The sequence below is a fragment of the Cetorhinus maximus genome, chromosome 38 (genome assembly GCF_964194155.1).
Source record: "Cetorhinus maximus chromosome 38, sCetMax3.hap1.1, whole genome shotgun sequence".
Taxonomy (NCBI): domain Eukaryota; kingdom Metazoa; phylum Chordata; class Chondrichthyes; order Lamniformes; family Cetorhinidae; genus Cetorhinus; species Cetorhinus maximus.
In genome coordinates this window covers 287,409-309,646 of record NC_135916.1, presented here as the reverse complement: position 1 = coordinate 309,646, position 22,238 = coordinate 287,409, and the positions used below count along the sequence as shown (strand labels likewise).

At 48.0% G+C, this 22,238-nt stretch overlaps 1 protein-coding gene across 1 annotated transcript in view; it reads left to right on the top strand.

Annotated features, from left to right (window-relative positions):
* Positions 1-2,487, top strand: part of LOC144672528 (Fc receptor-like protein 2) — a 29,045-nt gene extending 26,558 nt beyond the window's left edge. The window contains exon 11 of the mRNA XM_078534367.1: positions 2,405-2,487. Within this exon, the coding sequence (XP_078390493.1) occupies positions 2,405-2,487 (83 nt within the window). The remainder of the gene's footprint in view (positions 1-2,404) is intronic.
* The last annotated feature ends 19,751 nt before the right edge of the window (positions 2,488-22,238 follow it).

The window sequence follows — 22,238 nt, the reverse complement described above, 5'->3', positions numbered from 1 at the left end:
AGGGTGATTGGAAGAATATTCCAGAATTCAGTAGCCAATAAAAAAGTAAATAGAAGTATGCGGTCGAAAACTGGTTTCCGACCTTCTCCTGACTGTTTCCTGTCTCGCAGTTCAAGTAAAGGTCAACAGGATTGTGCAGAACCTTGTTTTTTTGTCCGACAAGACCTTTTGATGATATGGCACCAGTAAATGCTCAATCAATGACTCGTAGCCGATGAGAGTGGCCCAGGTTGACAGGGAGAGTGCTGGATGAGCAATCGCCTTTACAACTATTTATAAGGTTATGCCTGTGATAACAGACAATGCAACATTCACGTCAGGTGCAAAAACAGACATTGGTGGAAAAACCCGGCAGGTCTGACAGCATCTGTGGAGAGGAAGACAGAGTTAACATTTCGAGACCGCGTGACTCTCCTTCAGAACTAAACAGAAGTAAAAAATGTGGTGAAATATATACTGTTTAAGGGGAGTGGGACAGATGAAGCTGGATAGGAGGCCAGTGATCGGTGGAGGCAAAGGAGAGATTGACAAAGACGTCATGAACAAAAGGTCGAAGGGGTGTTGGTGATAGTTCTGGATAACTGAGGTGACATTAAGAGTAGAAAGCAGATTAAAGTGAGGACAAGCTTAAGGAGCGACTTAAGGAGAAAAATTTTCCTTAAACTCGTCTCAATTGCTCCAAATAAAAGGTGTGGCTATGGGTACCCACATGGGCCCCAGCTATGCCTGCCTCTTTATGGGGTATGTGGAACATTCCTTGTTCCAGTCCTACTCAGGCCCCCTTCCACAACTCTTTCTCCGGTACATTGATGACTGTTTCGGTGCTGTTTCATGCTCTGGTCTGCATCTGGAAAAAATATTAATTTTGCTTCCAATTTCCATCCCTCCATTACTTTCACATGCTCCATCTTTGACACTTCCCTTCCCTTCCTTGACCTCTCTCTCTCCATTTCTGGTGATAGACTGTCCACCAATATTCACTACAAGCCTACCGACTCCCACAGCTACCTCGACTACAGCTCCTCACACCCCGCTTCCTGTAAGGACTCCATCCCATTCTCTCAGTTCCTTCACCTCCGTCGCATCTGTTCTGATGACGCTACCTTCAAAAACAGCTCCTCTGACATGTCCTCCTTCTTCCTTAACCGAGGTTTTCCACCCACGGTGGTTGACAGGGTCCTCAACCGTGTCCGGCCCATCTCCCGCGCATCTGCCCTCACGCCTTCTCCTCTCTCCCAGAAACATGATAGGGTCCCCCTTGTCCTCACTTATCACCCCACCAGCCTCCGCATTCAAAGGATCATCCTCCGCCATTTCCGCCAACTCCAACATGATGCCACCACCAATCGCTTCTTCCCTTCACCCCCCCCGGCGGCATTCTGCAGGGATCGTTCCCTCTGCGACACCCTGGTCCACTCCTCCATCACCCCCTACAACTCAACCCCCTCCCATGGCACCTTCCCATGCAACCGCAGAAAGTGAAACACCTGCCCCATTAAGTCCCCCCTCCTCACCGTCCAAGGGCCCAAACACTCCTTTCAAGTGAAGCAACATTTCACTTGCACTTCCCTCAATTTAGTCTACTGCATTCGTTGCTCCCAATGCGGTTTCCTCTACATTGGAGAGACCAAACGCAAACTGGGTGACCGCTTTGCAGAACACCTTCGGTCTGTCCGCAAGCATGACCCAAACCTCCCTGTCACTTGCCATTTTAACACTCCACCCTGCTCTCATGCCCACATGTCTGTCCTTGGCCTGCTGCATTGTTCCAGTGAAGCTCAACGCAAACTGGAGAAACAGCACCTCATCTTCCGACGAGGCACTTTACAGCCTTCCGGACTTAACATTGAGTTCAACAACTTCAGATCATGAACTCTCTCATCCATCCCCACCCCCTTTCCGATCCCCCTTTTTTCAAATATTTATTTTTAAATTTTTGTACATATATTTTTCCCCACCTATTTTTATTCTTAATTTAAAAAAAAAATGTATTTCCATTTTGATTCATTGTTTTATCCGCACCTTTTACACTATGTCGATCCCTTCCCCCCACCCCACCCCACCTCACACCACCCCCATTAGGGCCATCTGTCACTTGCCCATCCTGCTTTCTGCTCTTAATGTCACCATTCGCACCTCCTTTAGCCAGTATCACCACCATCAACACCCCTTCGACCTTTCGCTTATGACATCTTTGTTAATCTCTCCTTTGCCTCCACCTATCGCTGACCCTCTATCCAGCTCCACCTGTCCCACCCACCCCCCCTCCTTAAACATTATATATTTCACCTCATTCCTATTTCTCTTCAGTTCTGTAGAAGAGTCACAGGGACTCGAAACGCTAACTCTGTCTATCTCTCCACAGACGCTGATTTTTTCCCAGCAAGTTTTGTTTTTGTGTCAGGTTTCCAGCCTCCGCGGTATTTTGCCTTAATCCACTTCAGACGTCTTCCCACAGAACTGACACTTTACACGAGACGGAAATAGAGACGCTTAAGAAAAATGCAAGACGCGCAAAATCCTCTCAACTCGCTGAGGAAACACAGGTAGCAGTGTAGGGATATTTCTGTCGCTTGCCCGCCTGGACATAAGGCAAACAGACCTCCGATTAGCAAACAACTAGCGGTTAATCAGGCCTGCTGAGCTTTTCCAGCTATTTTTGTTTTTGTTTTTTTTTTAAAAATATATTTTATTCATAAAATATCTGGAAGAACATTACAAAACATTTCTAAATGGCCATCACAAAATGTACAATTGGATTCAACTCTTACACATGGATCACGAGATGCTTCAATACGATCGATGAATATTACAGTCATTTCAATATGGTCATTACAGACAATGGGATTGGAGTTATCGACACACATCATGTTGCACTCTGAGGTGCTTTAATACCATTATAATACAATTAGTATTCAATGCAGACATTCACTGTGATTCATACAACCCGAGAGGTCTATACAATTCCCAGCCCCTCGGTGCAATGGGACAGAAAGGCCTTAGACAGCGACCTTTTGTCGGGGGTTAATACATCTTTGACTGATTTTACCCACACTCAGCCTCGTGGAGAATATGGTGAAATTTTTAAGGGAGGTGGGACAGGTGAAGCTGGATAGAGGGTCAGCGATAGGTGGAGGCAAAGGAGAGATTGACAAAGATGTCTTAAACGAAAGGTCAAAGGGGTGTTAATGGTGATGATACTGGCTAAAGGTGGTGCGAATGGTGAGACATTAAGAGCAGAAATCAGGATGAACAGAGAACACTCTGTTCGTGCCCCAAAGTGCCTTGAATTCTTCGGCAACTACAAACGAGAGAAGGAGTCCAGTGAATGTAATGCTGGCGTGTATCCATCCCAAGGTTAGCTTCCGAAACCTGCTGCAATGGGGAAGCTGCGCCTGGTTATTTTAGCCCTGATGCATGTACCCGGTGTTGCCTGGGTCAGATTGGTAACCTACCTCTGGGGCCTGATGGGTGCGTATTCACGTCGCTGGTTGAGAGGTGACGGGAGGGGACTAGGCAGTGTAGAGGGCAGGAGTGGAGTATATTCATTGTCTAACGTTGCATTATTTAAATATAAAACAAAAACTTATTGGGAACTGAACTTCCATGAATTGGCAATCAGACCCGGACTATCAACTCCGCTCCTACTTTCTAACGTCTTCTCTAGTTTTTGGATCCAATCTTCTGACTCAAGGGGCTGAGGTGGTGGGGGGTGAGCGGGGTTCATGTCGGGAGGGGGGGGTCGGAAATTTGAGGAGGATGGGGCGGCGGTGGCGATAGTATGGTGGGCTCGGCGTAAGTAGAGTGCAGGTCAGGAGACGGAGAGCTGGTGGGTTTGGGCCGGGCCACTTGGTGGGGAGGGGGGGTGGGGTGTGTATCGGGGATTGGGGAGGGGGGTTCGGGCCGCCTCGGGTCTGGGAGAGGGAGGGAGGGAGGGAGCTGGAGGATCGGAGGGGGGGGCGGTGGAGATAAGCATTGGGAGGTTGACCTTGGGCGTGGAGTCCCAATGGGGAAGGAAGAGATCCAGGGAGGGGGGAGGGGGAAGGGGGAGGGAATTCCCGTTGGAGGAGGGGGTTTCTGTGGGGGCTGGGTAGTTCCCTGGGGAGGGGGGGGGAACACCGTCGGCGATACATGTGCGAGTTAAATTGCATTTTCCAATGGTTTCCAGTGCAACGCAATCCCCTAGGTGGGGGGGAGTTGTATATCCCAGGAAATTACCATCCAACATCCAACCCTGAACTGGGAACTCCCGGGATGCGGTGTTAGGCTGGTGGAGGGAGTCGGGAGGAGCGTTGTACTGGGGTCCCCAGGCGCATCCTTGGGTTACCCCAATCCCCTCACCCCCAAGTTGCGCCGTCCTAGACAGCTCGGAAGTTACGGCGAAGAGTGCGCGGATTATACTAGTTACGCCAGCCAAGAATGAATGACTCTCACTTAACAATGAATGACGCTATAATACGATCGTCTTATTTAAGATGTGTAGAGTTTCCTCGATCATATTCAAATAATGGTTGAGGTGTCAGCTGTGGCTCAGTTCATAGCACCCTCGCCTTTGAATCAGAGGGTTGTGGGTTCATGTCCCACTCCCGGAAACCAAGAACTGTGATTGTACTCGAAAGAGTTGCAATCTGTGACTGTTGATAACTCGAAAGAGTTTCATGGAATTAGAAGTGTTAGCTGTGGCTCAGTTCATAGCACCCTCGCCTTTGAATCAGAGGGTTGTGGGTTCATGTCCCACTCCCGGAAACCAAGAACTGTGAATGTACTCGAAAGAGTTACAAGAGGTTCAAATAATGGTTAATGCAATTCTGTTCAACAACTCGCCCAGGTTAACCCTTTCCAATTTGTTTGTGTTTTATATTCAGACCGCGGTGAATGTCCCACCAGAAGAAAAAAGGCAAGTCCTGTTTTATTTTTGTTGTCCAAATTGGCGATATTCTCGGTGTGTATATATGTATATGTATATTATGGTGGCTTTCAGCTGTCGCTGTGAAGTAAAAGGTCAGCCGTCAGGTATAGCAAAGGCTCAATCGAAAGATCTGCCCTTAAGTAAAAGCTCCTTGTTTTAAATACTCGGCTTGAATTACCGAGTGGCTCCTACTCCCGCCTCCCCAACCCTGTTATCCCATCACTGTCCCATCAGGGAGTATAGTGTCCTCTGATATTTGGGGGTAGATAACTCCGCTTACACCCCTGGGTGTAAATACGGCGCTGCAGCTCTTACCCCCACATCCCTGGGCGTAAATGGAGCTCCTTGCCCCCGCTCCATGGCCGACAGCAAATTTTCATTTTGAACCAAACTTGAACTGAAATTGCCACCCGGTGGTTTGGCCTCAGGCCTGTTTACACCACAGCAGCAACTTGGAAGATAAAGAGAAAGAAAACAACGTGCGCACGATTTGGTGTCTACGGTCACTCCTTAAAACTGAAAATAGTGGTTCCAAATTCACAGGTAGCAATTGCACAGTAATTGATTCACTGTCCATTATTATTAAATGTTCAACTGCTGTTTCTTTAGACTGTAACGATGATCATTGTAGTTTCATTCCCCCAGCTTTCAATTAATTATAAATAACAATAATAACATTATAATTAATCACTCTCCATTATTAAATAGTCTACTGCTGTTTATTTAGACTGTGAGAATGATCTTTGTAGTTTCATTCCCCCATTTTTCAATTATTTCTTAAGAACAATAATAATATTATAATTAATCACTGTACATTAATATTAAATCTTCTCGTGTTGTTTGTTTAGACTGTAAAAATGGCCATTGTAGTTTCATTCCCCCATTTTTCAATTATTTCTTAATAACAATAATGATAGTATAATTAATCACTGTCCATTATTATTAAATGTTCTCGTGTTGTTTGTAGACTGTAACAATGACTATTGTAGCTTCATTCCCCCAGCTTTCAATTAATTATTATTAATAACAATAATAATATTATAATTAATCACTGTCCATTATTATTAAATGTTTTCGTGCTGTTTGTTTAGACTGTAACAATGGCCATTGTAGTTTCATTCCCCCAGCTTTAATTAACTATAAATAACAATAATAATATTATAATTAATCACTCTCCATTATTATTAAATGTTCTCTTGTCGTTTGTTTAGATTGTAACAATGATCTTTGTAGTTTCATTCCCCCAGCTTTCAATTAATTATAAATAACAATAATAATATTATAATTAATCATTGTCCATTATTATTAAATGTTCAACTGCTGTTTGTTTAGACTGTAACAATGTCCATTGTAGTTTCGTTCCCCCAGCTTTCAATTAATTATAATTAATAACAATAATAATATTATAATTAATCACTGTCCATTATTATTAAATGTTCTCATGTTGTTTGTTTGAACTGTAACAATGACCATTGTAGTTTCAAACCCCCATCTTTCAATTACTTATTATTAATAACAATAATAATAATATACTTAATCACTTTCCATTATTATTAAATGTTCTACTGCTGTTTGTTTAGATTGTAACAATGGCCATTGTAGTTTCATTCCCCCAGCTTTCAATTAATTATAAATAACAATAATAATATAATTAATCACTGTCCATTATTATTAAATGTTCTCGTATTGTTTGTTTAGACTGTAACAATGACTATTGTAGCTTCAGTCCCCCAGCTTTCAATTAATTATTAATAACAGTAATAATATTATAATTAATCACTGTCCATTATTAAATATTCTACTGCTGTTTGTTTAGACTGTGATAATGATCTTTGTAGTTTCATTCCCCAGCTTTCAATTAATTACAAATAACAATAATAATATTATAATTAATCACTGTCCATTATTATTAAATGTTCTACTGCTGTTTGTTTAGACTGTAACAATGATCTTTGTAGCTTCATTCCGCAGCTTTCAATTAATTATTAATAACAATAATAATATTATAATTAATCACTGTCCATTATTAAATATTCTACTGCTATTTGTTTAGACTGTGATAATGATCTTTATAGTTTCATTCTGCCCAGCTTTCAATAACTTATAAATAACAATAATAATATTATAAGTAATCACTGTCCATTATTAAATATTCTACTGCTGTTTGTTTAGACTGTGATAATGATCTTTGTAGTTTCATTCCCCTACCTTTCAATTACTTATTATTAATAACAATAATAATATTATAATTAATCACTGTCCATTATTAAATGTTATACTGCTGTTTGTTTAGACTGTAACAATGATCTTTGTAGTTTCATTCCCCCAGCTTTCAATTAACTATAAATAACAACAATAATATTATAATTAATCACTGTCCATTATTATTAAATGTTCTCATGTTGTTTGTTTAGATTGTAACAATGACCATTTTATTTTCATTCCCCCACTTTTCAATTAATTATTAATAACAATAATAATAATATAATTAATCACTGTCCATTACTATTAAATATTCTACTGCTGTATGTTTAGACTGTGGCAATGATCCTGGTAGTTTAATTCCCCCAGCTTTCAATAACTTATTAATAACAATAATATAATTAATCACTTTCCATTATTATTAAATATTCTACTGCTGTTTGTTTAGACTGTAACAATGATCTTCGTAGTTTCATTCCCCCAGCTTTCTATTAATTATAAATAACAATAATAATAATATAATTAATCACGGTCCATTATTAAATATTCTGCTGCTGTTTGTTTAGATTGTAACGATGATCTTCGTAGTTCATTCCCCCAGCTTTCAATTAATTATAAATAACAATAATAATATTATAAGTAATCACTGTCCATTATTAAATATTCTACTGCTATTTGTTTAGACTGTGATAATGATCTTTGTAGTTTCATTCCCGCAGCTTTCAATTAATTATAAATAACAATAATAATATTATAATTAATCACTGTCCATTATTATTATGTTGAACTGCTGTTTGTTTAGACTGTAACAATGGCCATTGTAGTTTCATTCCCCCAGCTTTCAATTAATTATTATTAATGTTATGAATATTATTAATAAGAATATGTTTATAATAATATTATGATCAGTATTATTAATTATAAGAATAACAATAATAATAACTTCATTATTTTAGTTTATTTGTTCATGTGCCGTTGGTGCCACTTGCTTGACATGCATTTATTCCCAATCCCTTTGGGCTATTCAGGGTCTGTTGCTGAACTGCCTTCTTGAACCACTGCATCTCATGTGGTGTAGGCGCACCCAAGGGTGGAGAGTTTGGAGTCAGTTTGCAGAGGTTGACCCAGTGAGTTAGAGGGAATCTTCCACGGGACGTTGCAGTGGTTGCCTTTGTCCATTGCCCATACACGGCGCACAGTTTAGTGGGTGATGTTCATAGAAGCCGTGGTGGTTTGTTGAACTGCATCTTCAGATCAGTTTTAATAGTGTTGGAATGCCACTTTGAAAATCAATGATTAATCGCTGGCACTCGTTTAATTAATTCTTCTATAGAATTCTCACATGGTATAAGGAATGGTGTAGTGGTATTGAGGGGTGGTGTACAGGTATAGGGGTGGTGTAGTGGTATAGGGGGGCGGTGTAGTTGTATGGGGGGGGTGTAGTGGTATAGGGGGGGTGTAGTGGTATAGGGGGGAGGTGTAGTGGTATAGGGGGGTGGTGTAGTGGTATAGGGGGGGTGTAGTGGTATAGGGGTATAGGGGGGGTGTAGTGGTATAGTGGGGAGGTGTAGTGGTATAGGGGGGTGGTGTAGTGGCATAGGGGGGGTGTAGTGGTACGGGGGGGTGGTGTAGTGGTATGGGGGGGGGTGTAGTGGTATTAGTGGGGGTGTAGTGGTATAGGGGGGTGTAGTGGTATAGGGGGGGTGTAGTGGTATAGGTGGGGTGTAGTGGTATGGGGGGGGTGTAGTGGTATGGGGGGGGATGTAGTGGTATAGGGGAGGTGTAGTGGTATAGGGGGGGTGTAGTGGTATGGGGGGGGTGTAGTGGTATGGGGGGGTGTAGTGGTATAGGGGGGGGTGTAGTGGTATGGAGGGGTGCAGTGATATAGGGGGGGGTGTAGTGGTATAGGGCGGTGTAGTGGTATAGGGGGGGTGTAGTGGTATAGGGCGGTGTAGTGGTATGGGGGGTGTAGTGGTATGGGGGGGTGTAGTGGTATGGGGGGGTGTAGTGGTATGGGGGGGGTGTAGTGGTATAGGGGGGTGTAGTGGTATAGGGGTGGGTGTAGTGGTATAGGGGGGGGTGTAGTGGTATAGGGGGGGTGTAGTGGTATGGGGGGGTGTAGTGGTATGGGGGGTGTAGTGGTATGGGGGGGGTGTAGTGGTATAGGGGGGGTGTAGTGGTATAGGGGGGGGTGTAGTGGTATGGAGGGGTGCAGTGATATAGGGGGGGGTGTAGTGGTATAGGGCGGTGTACTGGTATAGGGGGGGTGTAGTGGTATAGGGGTGGGTGTAGTGGTATGGGGGGGTGTAGTGGTATGGGGGGGGTGTAGTGGTATAGGGGGGGTGTAGTGGTATAGGGGTGGGTGTAGTGGTATAGGGGGGGTGTAGTGGTATGGAGGGGTGCAGTGATATAGGGGGGGGTGTAGTGGTATAGGGCGGTGTACTGGTATAGGGGGGGTGTAGTGGTATAGGGCGGTGTAGTGGTATAGGGGGGTGTAGTGGTATAGGGCGGTGTAGTGGTATAGGGGAGGGTGTAGTGGTATAGGGCGTGTAGTGGTATAGGGGGGTGTAGTTGTATAGGGCGGTGTAGTGGTATAGGGGGTGCGTAGTGGTATAGAGGGGTTGTACTGGTATAGAGGGGGGTGTAGTGGGATGGGGGGGTGTAGTGGTATAGGAGGGGTGTAGTGGTATAGGGGGGTGTAGTGGTATGGGGGGGTGTAGTGGTATAGGTGGGGGTAGTGGTATAGGGGGGTGTGTAGTGGTATGGGGGGGGTGTAGAGATATAGGGGGGGCTAGTTGTATAGGGGGGGGTGTAGTGGTATGGGGGGGGTGTAGTGGTATAGGGGGGTGTAGTGGTATGGGGGGGGTGTAGTGGTATAGGGGGGTGTAGTGGTATGGGGGGGTGTAGTGGTATAGGGGGGTGTAGTGGTATAGGGGGGGTGTAGTGGTATAGGGGGAGTGCAGTGGTATTGGGGGGTGTAGTGGTATAGGGGGGGCTGCAGTGATATAGGGGAGGGTGTAGTGGTATGGGGGGGTGTAGTTGTATAGGGCGGTGTAGTGGTATAGGGGGGGTGTAGTTGTATAGGGGTGGGTGTAGTGGTATAGGGGGTGCGTAGTGGTATAGAGGGGTTGTACTGGTATAGAGGGGGGTGTAGTGGGATGGGGGGGTGTAGTGGTATAGGTAGTGTGTAGAGGTATAGGGGGGGTGTAGTGGTATAGTGGGGGTTCTAGTGGTATGGGGGGGGTGTAGTGGTATAGGGGGGGTGTAGTGGTATGGGGGTGTGTAGTGGTATAGTGGGGGTTCTAGTGGTATGGGGTGGGTGTAGTGGTATGGGGGGGGTGTAGTGGTATAGGGGGGGTGTAGTGGTATAGGTAGTGTGTAGAGGTATAGGGGGGGTGTAGTGGTATAGGGGTGTGTAGTGGTATAGGGGGGGTTAGTGGTATAGGGGGGTTGTAGTGTTATGGGGGGGGGTGTAATGATATAGGGGGGGTGTAGTGGTATAGGGGGGGTGTAGTGGTATAGGGGGGGGTGGTATAGGGGGTGTGCAGTGGTATAGGGGGGGTGTTGTGGTATGGGGGGGGTGTAGTGGTATAGGTGGGGGTGTAGTGGTATGGGGGTGGTGTAGTGGTATAGGGGGGGCTGTAGAGGTATAGGAGGGGGCTAGTTGTATAGGGGGGGTGTAGTGGTATAGGGGGGGTGTAGTGGTTTGGGGGGGGTGTACTGGTATAGGGGGGGTATAGTGGTAGAGGGTGGGGTGTAGTGGTATAGGGTGAGGTGTAGTGGTATAGGGGGTGCTGTAGTGGTATAGGGGGGGTGTAGTGATATAGGGGGGGTGTAGTGGTTTGGGGGGGTGGTGTAGTGGTATTGGGGGGTGTAGTGGTGTAGGGGTTGGTGTAGTGGTGTAGGTGTTGGTGTAGTGGTATAGGGGGGTGGTGTAGTGGTATAGGGGGGTGTAGTGTTATAGGGGGGGTGCAGTGGTATTGTGGGTGGTGTAGTGGTATAGGGGGTGGTGTAGTGGTATAGGGGGGGTGTAGTGGTATAGGGGGGGTGTAGTGGTATAGGGGGGGTGTAGTGGTATAGGGGGGGTGTAGTGGTATAGGGGGGTGTAGTGGTATTGTGGTTGGTGTTGTTGTATGGGGGGGGGTGTAGTGGTATTGGGGGGGTGTAGTGGTATAGGGGGGTGTAGTGGTATGGGGGAGGTGTAGTGGTATAGGGGGGGTGTAGTGGTATGGGGGGGTATAGTGGTATAGGAGGGGATGTAGTGGTATAGGGGGGTGGTGTAGTGGTTTAGGGGGGGTGTAGTGGTATAGGGGAGGTGTAGTGGTATAGGGGGTGGTGTAGTGGTATAGTGGGGGTTCTAGTGGTATGGGGGGGTGTGTAGTGGTATAGGGGGGTGTGTAGTGGTATAGGGGGGTGTGTAGTGGTATAGGGTGGGGGTGGTATAGGGGGTGTGCAGTGGTATAGGGGGGGTGTAGTGGTATAGGGGGTGTGCAGTGGTATAGGGGTGTGTAGTGGTATAGGTGGGGGTGTAGTGGTATAGGGGGGGTGTAGTGGTATAGGGGGTGTGCAGTGGTATAGGGGTGTGTAGTGGTATAGGTGGGGGTGTAGTGGTATAGGGGGGGTGTAGTGGTATGGGGGTGGTGTAGTGGTATAGGGGGGGCTGTAGAGGTATAGGAGGGGGCTAGTTGTATAGGGGGGGTGTAGTGGTATAGGGGGGTGGTGTAGTGGTTTAGGGGGGGTGTAGTGGTATAGGGGAGGTGTAGTGGTATAGGGGGTGGTGTAGTGGTATAGTGGGGGTGTAGTGGTATGGGGGTGGTGTAGTGGTATGGGGGTGGTGTAGTGGTATAGGGGGGGTGTAGTGGTATAGGGGGTGGTGTAGTGGTATAGGGGGGGTGTAGTGGTATAGGGGGGGTGTAGTGGTATAGTGGGGGTGTAGTGGTATAGTGGGGGTGTAGTGGTATGGGGGGGTTTAGTGGTATGGGGGGGTGTAGTGACATATGGGGGGTGTAGCGAAATAGGGGGGGTGTATTGTTATGGGGGAGGTGTAGTGTTATAGGGGGGGTGTAGTGGTATAGGAGGGTGTAGTGTTATAGTTGGGGGGTGTAGTCGTATGGGGGGGGGGTGTAGTGGTATAGCGGGGGTTCTAGTGGTATGGGGGAGGTGTAGTGGTATAGGGGGTGGTGTAGTGGTATAGTGGGGGTTCTAGTGGTATGGGGGGGTGTGTAGTGGTATAGGGGTGGGGTAGTTTTATAGGGGGGGGTGTAGTGGTATAGGGGGGTGGTGTAGTCGTATAGGGGGGCGTGTAGTGGTATTGTGGGGGGTAGTGGTATAGGGGGATGTAGTGGTATGGGGGGGGGTGTAGTGTTATAGGGGGGGGGTGTAGTGTTATAGGGGGGGTGTAGTGGTATGGGGGGGTGCAGTGGTATGGGGGGGTGTCGTGGTATAGTGGGGGTGTAGTGATATAGGGGGGGTGTAGTGGTATGGGGGGTGTTTAGTGGTATAATGGGGGGTGTAGTGGTATAGGGTGGGTGTAGTGGTATAGGGGGGGTGTAGTGGTATAGGGGGGGTGTAGTGATATAGGGGGGGTGTAGTGGTATGGGGGGTGTTTAGTGGTATAATGGGGGGTGTAGTGGTATAGGGTGGGTGTAGTGGTATAGGGGGGGTGTAGTGGTATAGGTGGGGGTGTAGTGGTATAGGTGGGGGTGTAGTGGTATGGGGGGGTGTAGTGGTATGGGGGGTGTGTAGTGGTATATGGGGGGGTGTAGTGGTATAGGGGAGGTGTCTAATTTTATAGGGGTGGGTGTAGTGGTATAGGGTGGGTTGTAGTGTTATGGGGGGGGTGTAATGGTTTAGGGGGAGGTGTAGTGGTATAGGGGGGGGTGTAGTGGTATGGGGGGGGTGTAGTGGTATGGGGGGGGTGTAGTGGTATAGGGGGGGGTGTAGTGGTATAGGGGGGATGTAGTGGTATAGGGGGTGTAGTGGTATAGGGGGTGTAGTGGAATGGGGGGAGCTGTAGTGGTATATGGGGGGTTGTAGTGGTATATGGGGGTTGTAGTGGTATAGGAGGGGGTGTGGTGGTGTAGGGGGGGGGTGTAGTGGTATAGGAGGGGGTGTAGTGGTATAGTGGGCGGTATAGTGGTATTGGGGGTTGTGTAGTGATATTGGGGTGGTGTAGTGGTATAAGGGGGGTGTAGTGGTGTAGGGGGGTGTAGTCGTATAGGTGGGCGTGTAATGTTATTGGGGGGGTGTAGTCGTATAGCGGGGGGGTGTAGCGGTATTGTGGTGGTGTAGTGGTATAGGGGAGGTGTAGTGGTAGAGGGGGGTATAGTGGTATAGGGGGGCGTGTAGTGGTATAGGGGGGTTGTAGTGGTATAGGAGGGGTGTAGTGGTATTGGGGGGGTGTAGTGGTATGGGGGGGGTGTAGTGTTATATGGGGGGGTGTAGTGGTATGGGGGGGTGTAGTGGTATAAGGGGGGTGTAGTGGTATGGGGGGGGTGTAGTGGTATAGGGGGGGTGTAGTGGTATGGGGGGGTGTAGTGGTATAGGGGGGGTGTAGTGGTATAGGGGGTGTAGTGGTATAGGGGGGGTGTAGTGGTATAGGGGGGCAGTAGTGGTATAGGGGCGTGTAGTGGTATGGGGGGGTGTAGTGGTATATGGGGTGGTGTAGTGGTATAGGGGGGGTGTAGTGGTATAGGGGGGGTGTAGTGGTATGGGGGGGGTGTAGTGTTATATGGGGGGGTGTAGTGGTATGGGGGGGTGTAGTGGTATTGGGGGGGTTGTAGTGCTATAGCGGGGGTGTAGTGGTATAGGTGGGTGTAGTGGTATAGGGGGTGTAGTGGTATAGTGGGGGTGTAGTGGTATAGGGGGGCTTTAGTGGTATAGGGGCGTGTAGTGGTATGGGGGGGTGTAGTGGTATATGGGGTGGTGTAGTGGTATAGGGGGGGTGTAGTGGTATAGGGGGGTGTAGTGGTATAGGTGGGGTGTAGTGGTATAGGGGGTGTAGTGGTATAGTGGGGGTGTAGTGGTATAGGGGGGCTTTAGTGGTATAGGGGCGTGTAGTGGTATGGGGGGGTGTAGTGGTATATGGGGTGGTGTAGTGGTATAGGGGGGGTGTAGTGGTATAGGGGGGGTGTAGTGGTATAGCGGGGGGTGTTGTGGTATAGTGGGGGTGTACTGTTATCGGGGGGGTGTAGTGGTATAGAGGGGGGTGTACTGGTACAGGGGGTTTTGTAGTGGTATATGGGGTGCTGTAGTGGGATAGGGGGTGGTGTAGTGATATGGGGGGGTGTAGTGGTATGTGGGGGGTGTAGTGTTATATGGGGGTGTAGTGCTATAGCAGGGTGTAGTGGTATAGGGGGGGTGTAGTGGTATGCTAATGTGGTTTAGTTGTAAAGGGAGCTGATGTAGCGTATTGGGAGGGTGTTGTAGTGGCATAGGGCTGTGGTGTAGTGGTATAGGGTGCTTTTGTAGTGGTATAGGTGGTTGTGTATTGGTATAATTGGGTGGTGTATTGGTATTGTGTTGTGGTGTCTTAGTAGGCGAGTGATGTGGTGTGAGTGGTATTGTGGTGGGTGATTGTGTGATGGTATCATGGCGTGTGGATGCGTTTTGGTTGTGCTGTTTCCCTAGTGATATTCGGGGGTAGTTGGCACATTTGTACATGACGTTTGGTGTTGTAGTGGAGTATTCAATGGACTGGTACTGCGGGGAGCCAGGTGAATACTCAGGTGACCTGCCTTCTAGGTAGATGGTGGAATTTAAATTCAATAACGATCCGAAATTAAAATTCTGATGATGGCCTCGAATCATGGTCGATGGTTAAGACAACCCATGTGGGTGACTAACGATCTTTAGGGAAGGAAATCTGCCATCCTTACCTGGACCTGGCCTACTTGTGACTCCAGACCCACAGCAACGAGGTTGACTCTTAAAATGTCCTCTCAACAAGGCCTATGATGGATGGGCATCAAATGCTGGCCTAGCCAATGACGCCCACACCCCATGAATGAATAAATAAAACTACCATTAACCTATACCCATCAGGAGGCCCTTCCCTCTGTCGTGGTAATGTGTGATCTCCCTGGTATGTCTCGGGCGACCCCCAAGTGCTCAGCAACCCGATATTAAAAGAAAAAGACAATGTTGAAGAGCTGCTGAATTCTAGCCTCAATGTTCAGTTTTTCCTCCATCTATTTTATTTTATCTTTCGTTAGAAGTACAAACGCAGAGATGCTTTTTTGAGGGGGGTGTTGTAAACTCAGCCCGTTGATGGTGGCTGCTTCTTCAGCGCAGTTCGAATGGTGCAATATTTGGGGCTAACATCACTGAATGAGTAAGTCTGAGGCCCGGGCTGGTGGGTCTCTGGGGACCTGGGTTCAAGTCCCAACCACGACACCTAGTGGGGTTTGAATTCAATTAATTAATTAATCTGGAACTGAAAACGAGTCTCAGTGATATCCACCATGGGGCGATCATCGATTGTTGTAAAATAAAACAATCTATCCCGCTAACGTCCATTGGGAGACGATATCTGTGAGATGATGGACTACTGGAGGACTAACAGGGCAAGGGAATGAAAGGCAGGAGCCTAGGAAGTACAGAGGATCAGAGGGATACATGTCCATTGATCCCTTAAAGCACCAGCGCATGTAGATACGTTGGTTGAGAAGGCATGTGGGACACTTGCTTCTATTAGCTGAGGCATAGAAGGTAAGAGCAGGGGAGGTTATGTTGGAGCTGTATAGACCATAAGACATAGGAGCAGAAATTAGGCCATTCGGCCCATCGAGTCTGCCCGGCCATTCAATCGTGGCTGATAAGTTTCTCAACCCCATTCTCCCGCCTTCCCCCCCTAACCTTTGATCCCCTTACCAATCAAGTACAAAACGCTAGTTAGGCCACAACTGGAGTACTGTGTGCAGTTCTGGTCACCACGCTATAGGAAGAATGCGATTGCACTGGAGAGGGTGCGGAGGGGATTCACCAGGATGTTTCCTTGGGCTGGAGCGTTTCAGCTATGAAGAGAGACGGGATAAGCTATGGGGTGGTTTTCCTCGGAGCAGAGAAGGCTGAGCGGGAGGCACCTGATAGAGGAATACAAAACTATGAGGGGCATTGATAGTGCAGATAGGAAGAAACTTTTCCCCTTAGCGGAGGCGTCAATAACCAGGGGGGGGCATCGATTTAAGATAAGGGGCAGAAGGTTTGGAGGGGATTTGAGGGAATACTATTTCATCCAGAGGGTGGTGGGAATCTGGAACTCGCTGCCTGAGGGGGTGGTAGAGGCAGAAGCCCTCACAACACTTGAGAAGTATTTAGACGAGCACTTGAGACACCGTAGCACACAGGGCTATGGGGCCAAGTGCTGGGAAAAATGGGATTAGAATAGATAGGGGCTTGATGGCTGGCACAGACAGGATGGGCCGAAGGGCCTGTTTCTATGCTGTGCAACTCTGTGACTACCCGCCGCCCTTACCTGGTCTGGCCTAACCAGACTCCCAGCAATGTGGCTAATCCTTCACCACCCTCTGAACTGGCCAATATGTTGAAGGGCATTTAGGGATGGGCAACATAGATGGGCCATGCCAACGGCGCCCACATCCACATGAAAAGATTAAGGAGGGAAAAAAAAATGCATTCAATGCTATTTATCCATGTCTCTTGACACTTGTTTCTGTTGAAGTCCCCCCCCACCCCCCATCCCCAACTTTGTTTGTTCCACGATCGACTTCATCCCCCACCGTCTTGTTTCTCGCTAGGACACCCAGGATGACCCCGAGGACTATTGCATCACGTACGCCACACTTAACCACAGCCAAGGGGCAGAGAGCCTGGATGGAGCTGGGACCGAGGGAGGAGACGGCGCCGATGCGAACGTTTACGAAAACTTTCCACGGAGATAAGCGCGGGAGACAGGAGAAGGAGGAAAAGGGTTTTGGGAGGGAGGGGGGGTGGGGGTGCGGAAATGTGTTCGTGAGGTTGTGGGCCAATTGGGTGAGGGGCCCCGTCATCGGGTTGGCGTTCAGTAAAACATGGTCCCAAAACGGGCAGGACCTTTCGCAGGCTGACTGGCTACCTCTCACCTGCAATAATACCAGGTTTGGACGTGGGTTGTATACTGATTGAATCTGTTTTGTGTCAGCTCCTGTTCGATTGGCCAATTTCACGTAAGAAGGCTTAATGTGATTGGAGCCTGTTTTTGTTATTATTATTAATAAGGGTGAAGGCGGCACCATTCGATCAGAATAATTCTCCGTTAAGCATCTTCATTCAGTCTTCACTTCCCACGTGGAAATCGGATCGACGCTGACTGGCCAGTTGCAACCAACATTGGGAAAATCATCAACTACATTGCTGGTGTGAAATGTAACATGATTCTAGCATGAGTAACTCTTTCGAGTTATCAGCAGTCACAGATCGTAACTCTTTCGAGTACGTTCACAGTTCTTGGTTTCCGGGAGTGGGACACGAACCCACAACCTTCTGATTCAAAGGCGAGGGTGCTATGAACTGAGCCACAGCTGACAACCCTCCTGGCAACTACTCTTTGTTAAGAAGGGGATGAGCAGTGGCAAAACAAAAACAGAATTCCCTGGAAAAACTCGGCGGGTCTGGCAGCATCGGCGGAGAAGAAACGAGTCGAGGTTTCGAGTCCAACATGACCCTTCAGGTGTCAGGTGAAGTTGACTGCAGAGTAGTGTGGAGTCATTCATATTGGTAGGAAGAGCATGGAGAGCCAATTTACAGTAAAGGGTACAAATATGGAGCAGAGGGACCTGGGTGTCTTTGTGCATCGGTCAAAGAAGTTGGCAGGATGGAGAGCCAATTTACAGTAAAGGGTACAAATATGGAGCAGAGGGACCTGGGTGTCTTTGTGCATCGGTCAAAGAAGTCGGCAGGATGGAGAGCCAATTTACAGTAAAGGGTACAAATATGGAGCAGAGGGACCTGGGTGTCTTTGTGCATCGGTCAAAGAAGTCGGCAGGAGTGCTTGATAATGCCACTGAGTTCTGCTGAAGGGTCGTGAGGACTTGAAACGTCTACTCTTTTCTTCTCCGCCGATGCTGCCAGACCTGCTGAGTTTTTCCCAGGGAATTCTGTTTTTGTTTTGGATTTCCAGCATCCGCAGTAGCTTTTTCGTTTTTATCTATGAGCAGTGCCAAAACCCATTGTGAGTTACGGGGTCAGGTGCAGCCTCCCATCGTCGGAAAGCTGTGTGTGTGTGTGTGTGTGTGTGTGTGTGCGCCGTTTGAAACCTGGTCTGAACCTTGGATGGGTGAGCACACGATTCTTCATTGTCAATGCTGAGAATGACCAATCGTGGGTTGAATGGATTTGGCTGTCGTTCTGCAATCTGTGGTCAGGTTGAAAAGCTGCAGAAGTGCCGGGTTGAGGAATAAAGTGGCTGTGCTGGAGATGAGGCACAAGGGTGATACCGTTGGTAGGAAATGTGTCATGTGCCCTACGTGACAAGGCTGAAATAAAATGATAGGGCTGGTCTCTGGACACCACAAAGCCGCCACAGTTATTCCATACATGATAAATGGTTTCCTGGGAGCCTAGGGCAATACAACTCATTCATTCATACTCTGAGCCAAAACACAATTTAACATTAATGGGGTTTTCCTTTCCTCCCCCTCCCTTGCCGGAGCGGTAGTGGATTCCCTTGTAGTGGACTTCCCCAGGTGTCTAGGGGGGGGTGAGCCGTGCTTTTCGGGACTTAGGCGGACGACTGAGACTTCGGTGTCCGGGACCCCATTTCAAAGCTTTCCGATGCTAGAAAATAGGGAAGCATTGTGAACTGTGAAGGGTTAAAATTGGAAAGGAGATGGGTGGGATGGGCAGGCAGGTGTCAGGTGAAGTTGACTGCAGAGTAGTGTGGAGTCATTCATATTGGTAGGAAGAGCATGGAGAGACAATTCACAGTAAAGGGTACAAATATGGAGCAGAGGGACCTGGGTGTCTTTGTGCATCGGTCAACAAAGTTGGCAGGAGAGTTTGAGAGTGCCATTACTCAAGCATAGATTATCTAGGCCTCTATTAATGGGGGCATAGAGTATAAGGAGGGCATGCTGAACTTGCAGGAGTTACGAGTTTGGCCTCAGCTAGCTGGAGTTTTACCTCCAGTTCTGGGCGCCGAACTTTCAGAGCTTTGTCACGGCCTCAGAGACGAGGAGGAATTATTTTTTCTCAAAGGGTGGTGAATCTGTGGAATTCACTAGCACAGAGTGCAGTGGATTCCCGGACGCTATATAAATTTAAGGAGGAGAGAGACAGATTTTTAAATTAGGAAGGGGGTTGAAAGGTTATGGGGGAGAGGGCGGGGAAATTGGAGTTGAGGCCGAAATGAGATCAACCACGGTCGTAATGAATGGAGGGGCAGGATTGACGGGCTGAATGGCCTACTCCTGCTCCTAGTTCTTTAGAGAGGGCGCAGAAAAGATTGAGGCGAATGTTCGCAGAGACGAGGAGCTTCAGCTGCGAAGAGGGAATGGAAAATCTGGAGCTGTTTGGCGCAGGGAGGAGAAGACGCTGGGTAGATTTGATAGAGGTGTTCAAAATCACGAGGGGAGTGGGCAGGGGAGAAACTTCTCCCACTGGTGAAAGGGTCAAGAACAACAGGTTTAAAGCGATGAAGGCAAAGAGGCAAAAAGTAACACGAAGATTTTTTGTTTTTCATGCAAGAGGAGCGGTGAGGGTTCAGAATGCGCTGCCTGAGAATGTGGTGGAGACAGGGCCAATTCAGAAGGGAGTTAGCCTCTTCCCTGTAAAGGGTTAGTGGGGGGAGGAGAAGAAGGCAGGAGAAAGGCACTGGGTGAGTTTGCTCGTTGGGAGACCACGTGCGGACACGATGGGCCCAATGGCCTCTCCCTCTCTGCCCCTGTACCAATCCTGTGCTGCTGCGGGGATGGTGTGAAGGTGGACGGCAGAGTGAGCACAGGGGGGCGGCTATTGATCTGTGGAGGGAATAATGTAGGAGCAGACTCGATGGGCCGAATGGCCTAATTTCTGCCCCTCTGTCTTATGGTCATATGAAATGCCTTGTGGAAGGGGCGCGCCTGAAGCGACGCGTAGCCAAGATCACCCTCCCTAAGTGCAGCGAGATGCATGATGATAATGGAGATGACATCGATTCAGAATACGCCAACAGATTGCATTGGACAACGTCGATGCTCGATTCTGGGCACGTCTGCGGTCTGAAAGCAAGACCTGGCGCGGCAGGGTCTGTCGTGAATTGGTCTGGAAGGGAACTGGAGGTTCTCAAGGCCAGCCACAAGAGTTGTGAAGCCAGACATTCGTTTTAAGCATCGGACTGATTAGCGTGGAGAGGGTTGGCGCTCCTTAAACTGGGAGTCCAGTAACGCTCCCGGCAGGGAGATACTGACTGATTCACATCCAGCGCGCTCAGGGATGTGTCTGGTCGACGGATAAGAGCTGGTGCAGTGAGGGACTCTCACGTGCTTTGGAGGTGGGCGTTGTTAGCCAGAGAGGCAAAGGCTGTAATCTGAGATCTGGCAATGGAAATGCCCAATGCCAAATTGAGTTGTGAAACCGAACAGGTACAGCAGAACGATAACACATGCGGAGAGACTTCTGCTGACTGCGGGGGAAATTGGTTGGGTCTGTAGTGGGATAAAAGTTTGGAACTAAGTGTCCACCCACTCTAACCAATAGGCCAAAGAAACATTGCTGGGAGGTGTCAATTTCTAGCTTCATCTCGAGACTACCATTGCTTGCAGATTAACAGTGGGTTCAGAGTAATGTAAAACAGTAAAATTCAGTGGAATGAATCACTGTTCATGATCTCGAGCTAATGTAATGACTACTTAAAACATCCGAGGGGGTTAATGTAACTGATGCTCAAGAAGACTTGCTCTCTGGGAGTATTATTTATTGACCTCGGAATGTGTGTGTGTCTATAGATCTCTGAAGGCGGAGGGGCATGTTAGTGGGGTGATGAAAAAGGCATATGGGACACTTGCCTTTATCAATCGAGGCATAGATTACAAAAGTAGGGAGGTCATATATACAACCTTGGTGAGGCCACAGCTGGAGTACTGTGTGCAGTTCTGGTCGCCACATTATAGGAAGGATGTGATTGCACTGGACGGGGTGCAGAGGAGATTCACCAGGATGTTGCCTGGGATGAGACATTTAAGTTATGAAGAGAGGTTGGATAGACTTGGGTTGTTTTCGTTGGAGCAGAGAAGACTTAGCTGATCGAGGTGTACAAGATTATGAGGGGCATGGACAGGGTGGATAGGGAGCAGCTGTGCCCCTTAGTCGAAGGGTCAGTCACCAGGGGACACAAGTTCAAGGTGAGGGGCAGGAGGTTTAGCGGGGATGTGGGGAAAAACCTTTCTACCCGGAGGGTGGTGAGGGTCTGGAATGCGCTGCCTGGGAGGGTGGTGGAGGCGGGTTAGCCTCACATCCTTTAAAAAGTACCTGGATGAGCACTTGGCACGTCCTAACATTCAAGGCTATGGGGCCAAGTGCTGGTCAATGGGATTAGGGAGGTAGGTCAGGTGTTTCTCACGTGTCGGTGCAGATTCGATGGGCCGAAGGGCCTCTTCTGCATTTTGTGATTCTGTGATTCTGTGACACTAGAGGCTGGTAGTAGACGGGGGACTTGGTCACTATCTTGGGATTTCCTTCCAGGCTCCAGACTCCAGTTTTGGACATGTCTCTTGGACAAACCACCAGAATGAAGTAGAGCAATGGTCACTTTTTAATGTCAATACTGGGCTTTTGCCGACCGGACCAGAGATGTTGCTAACCCAACGTGCAACATTTCAGTTTGACCAGTGCATCTTTAAGTCTGGCACAAAGTATATTGTTCATGGAAAACCCACTGGATGGAAATCGATAACAGACTGGATGAGGCATTCGGACAGAAGCACAATTATGCAGACGCTTGGAACCTGACTAAAGACAGAAAATGTGGGCAGATCTGGGAGGATCTGTGGAGGGAATACCGTCCATGATTCAGGACAGTGACCTCATCGACAGAGGTGACGCAGGTTTCCCTGTTGAGTATTTCCACCGTTCCTGTGATATGAATGGAGTGATTTGTGTAAATGAATAGCAGCTGGTTTTCATGTTCCAGTTTCATGTATTTTTGCACTCT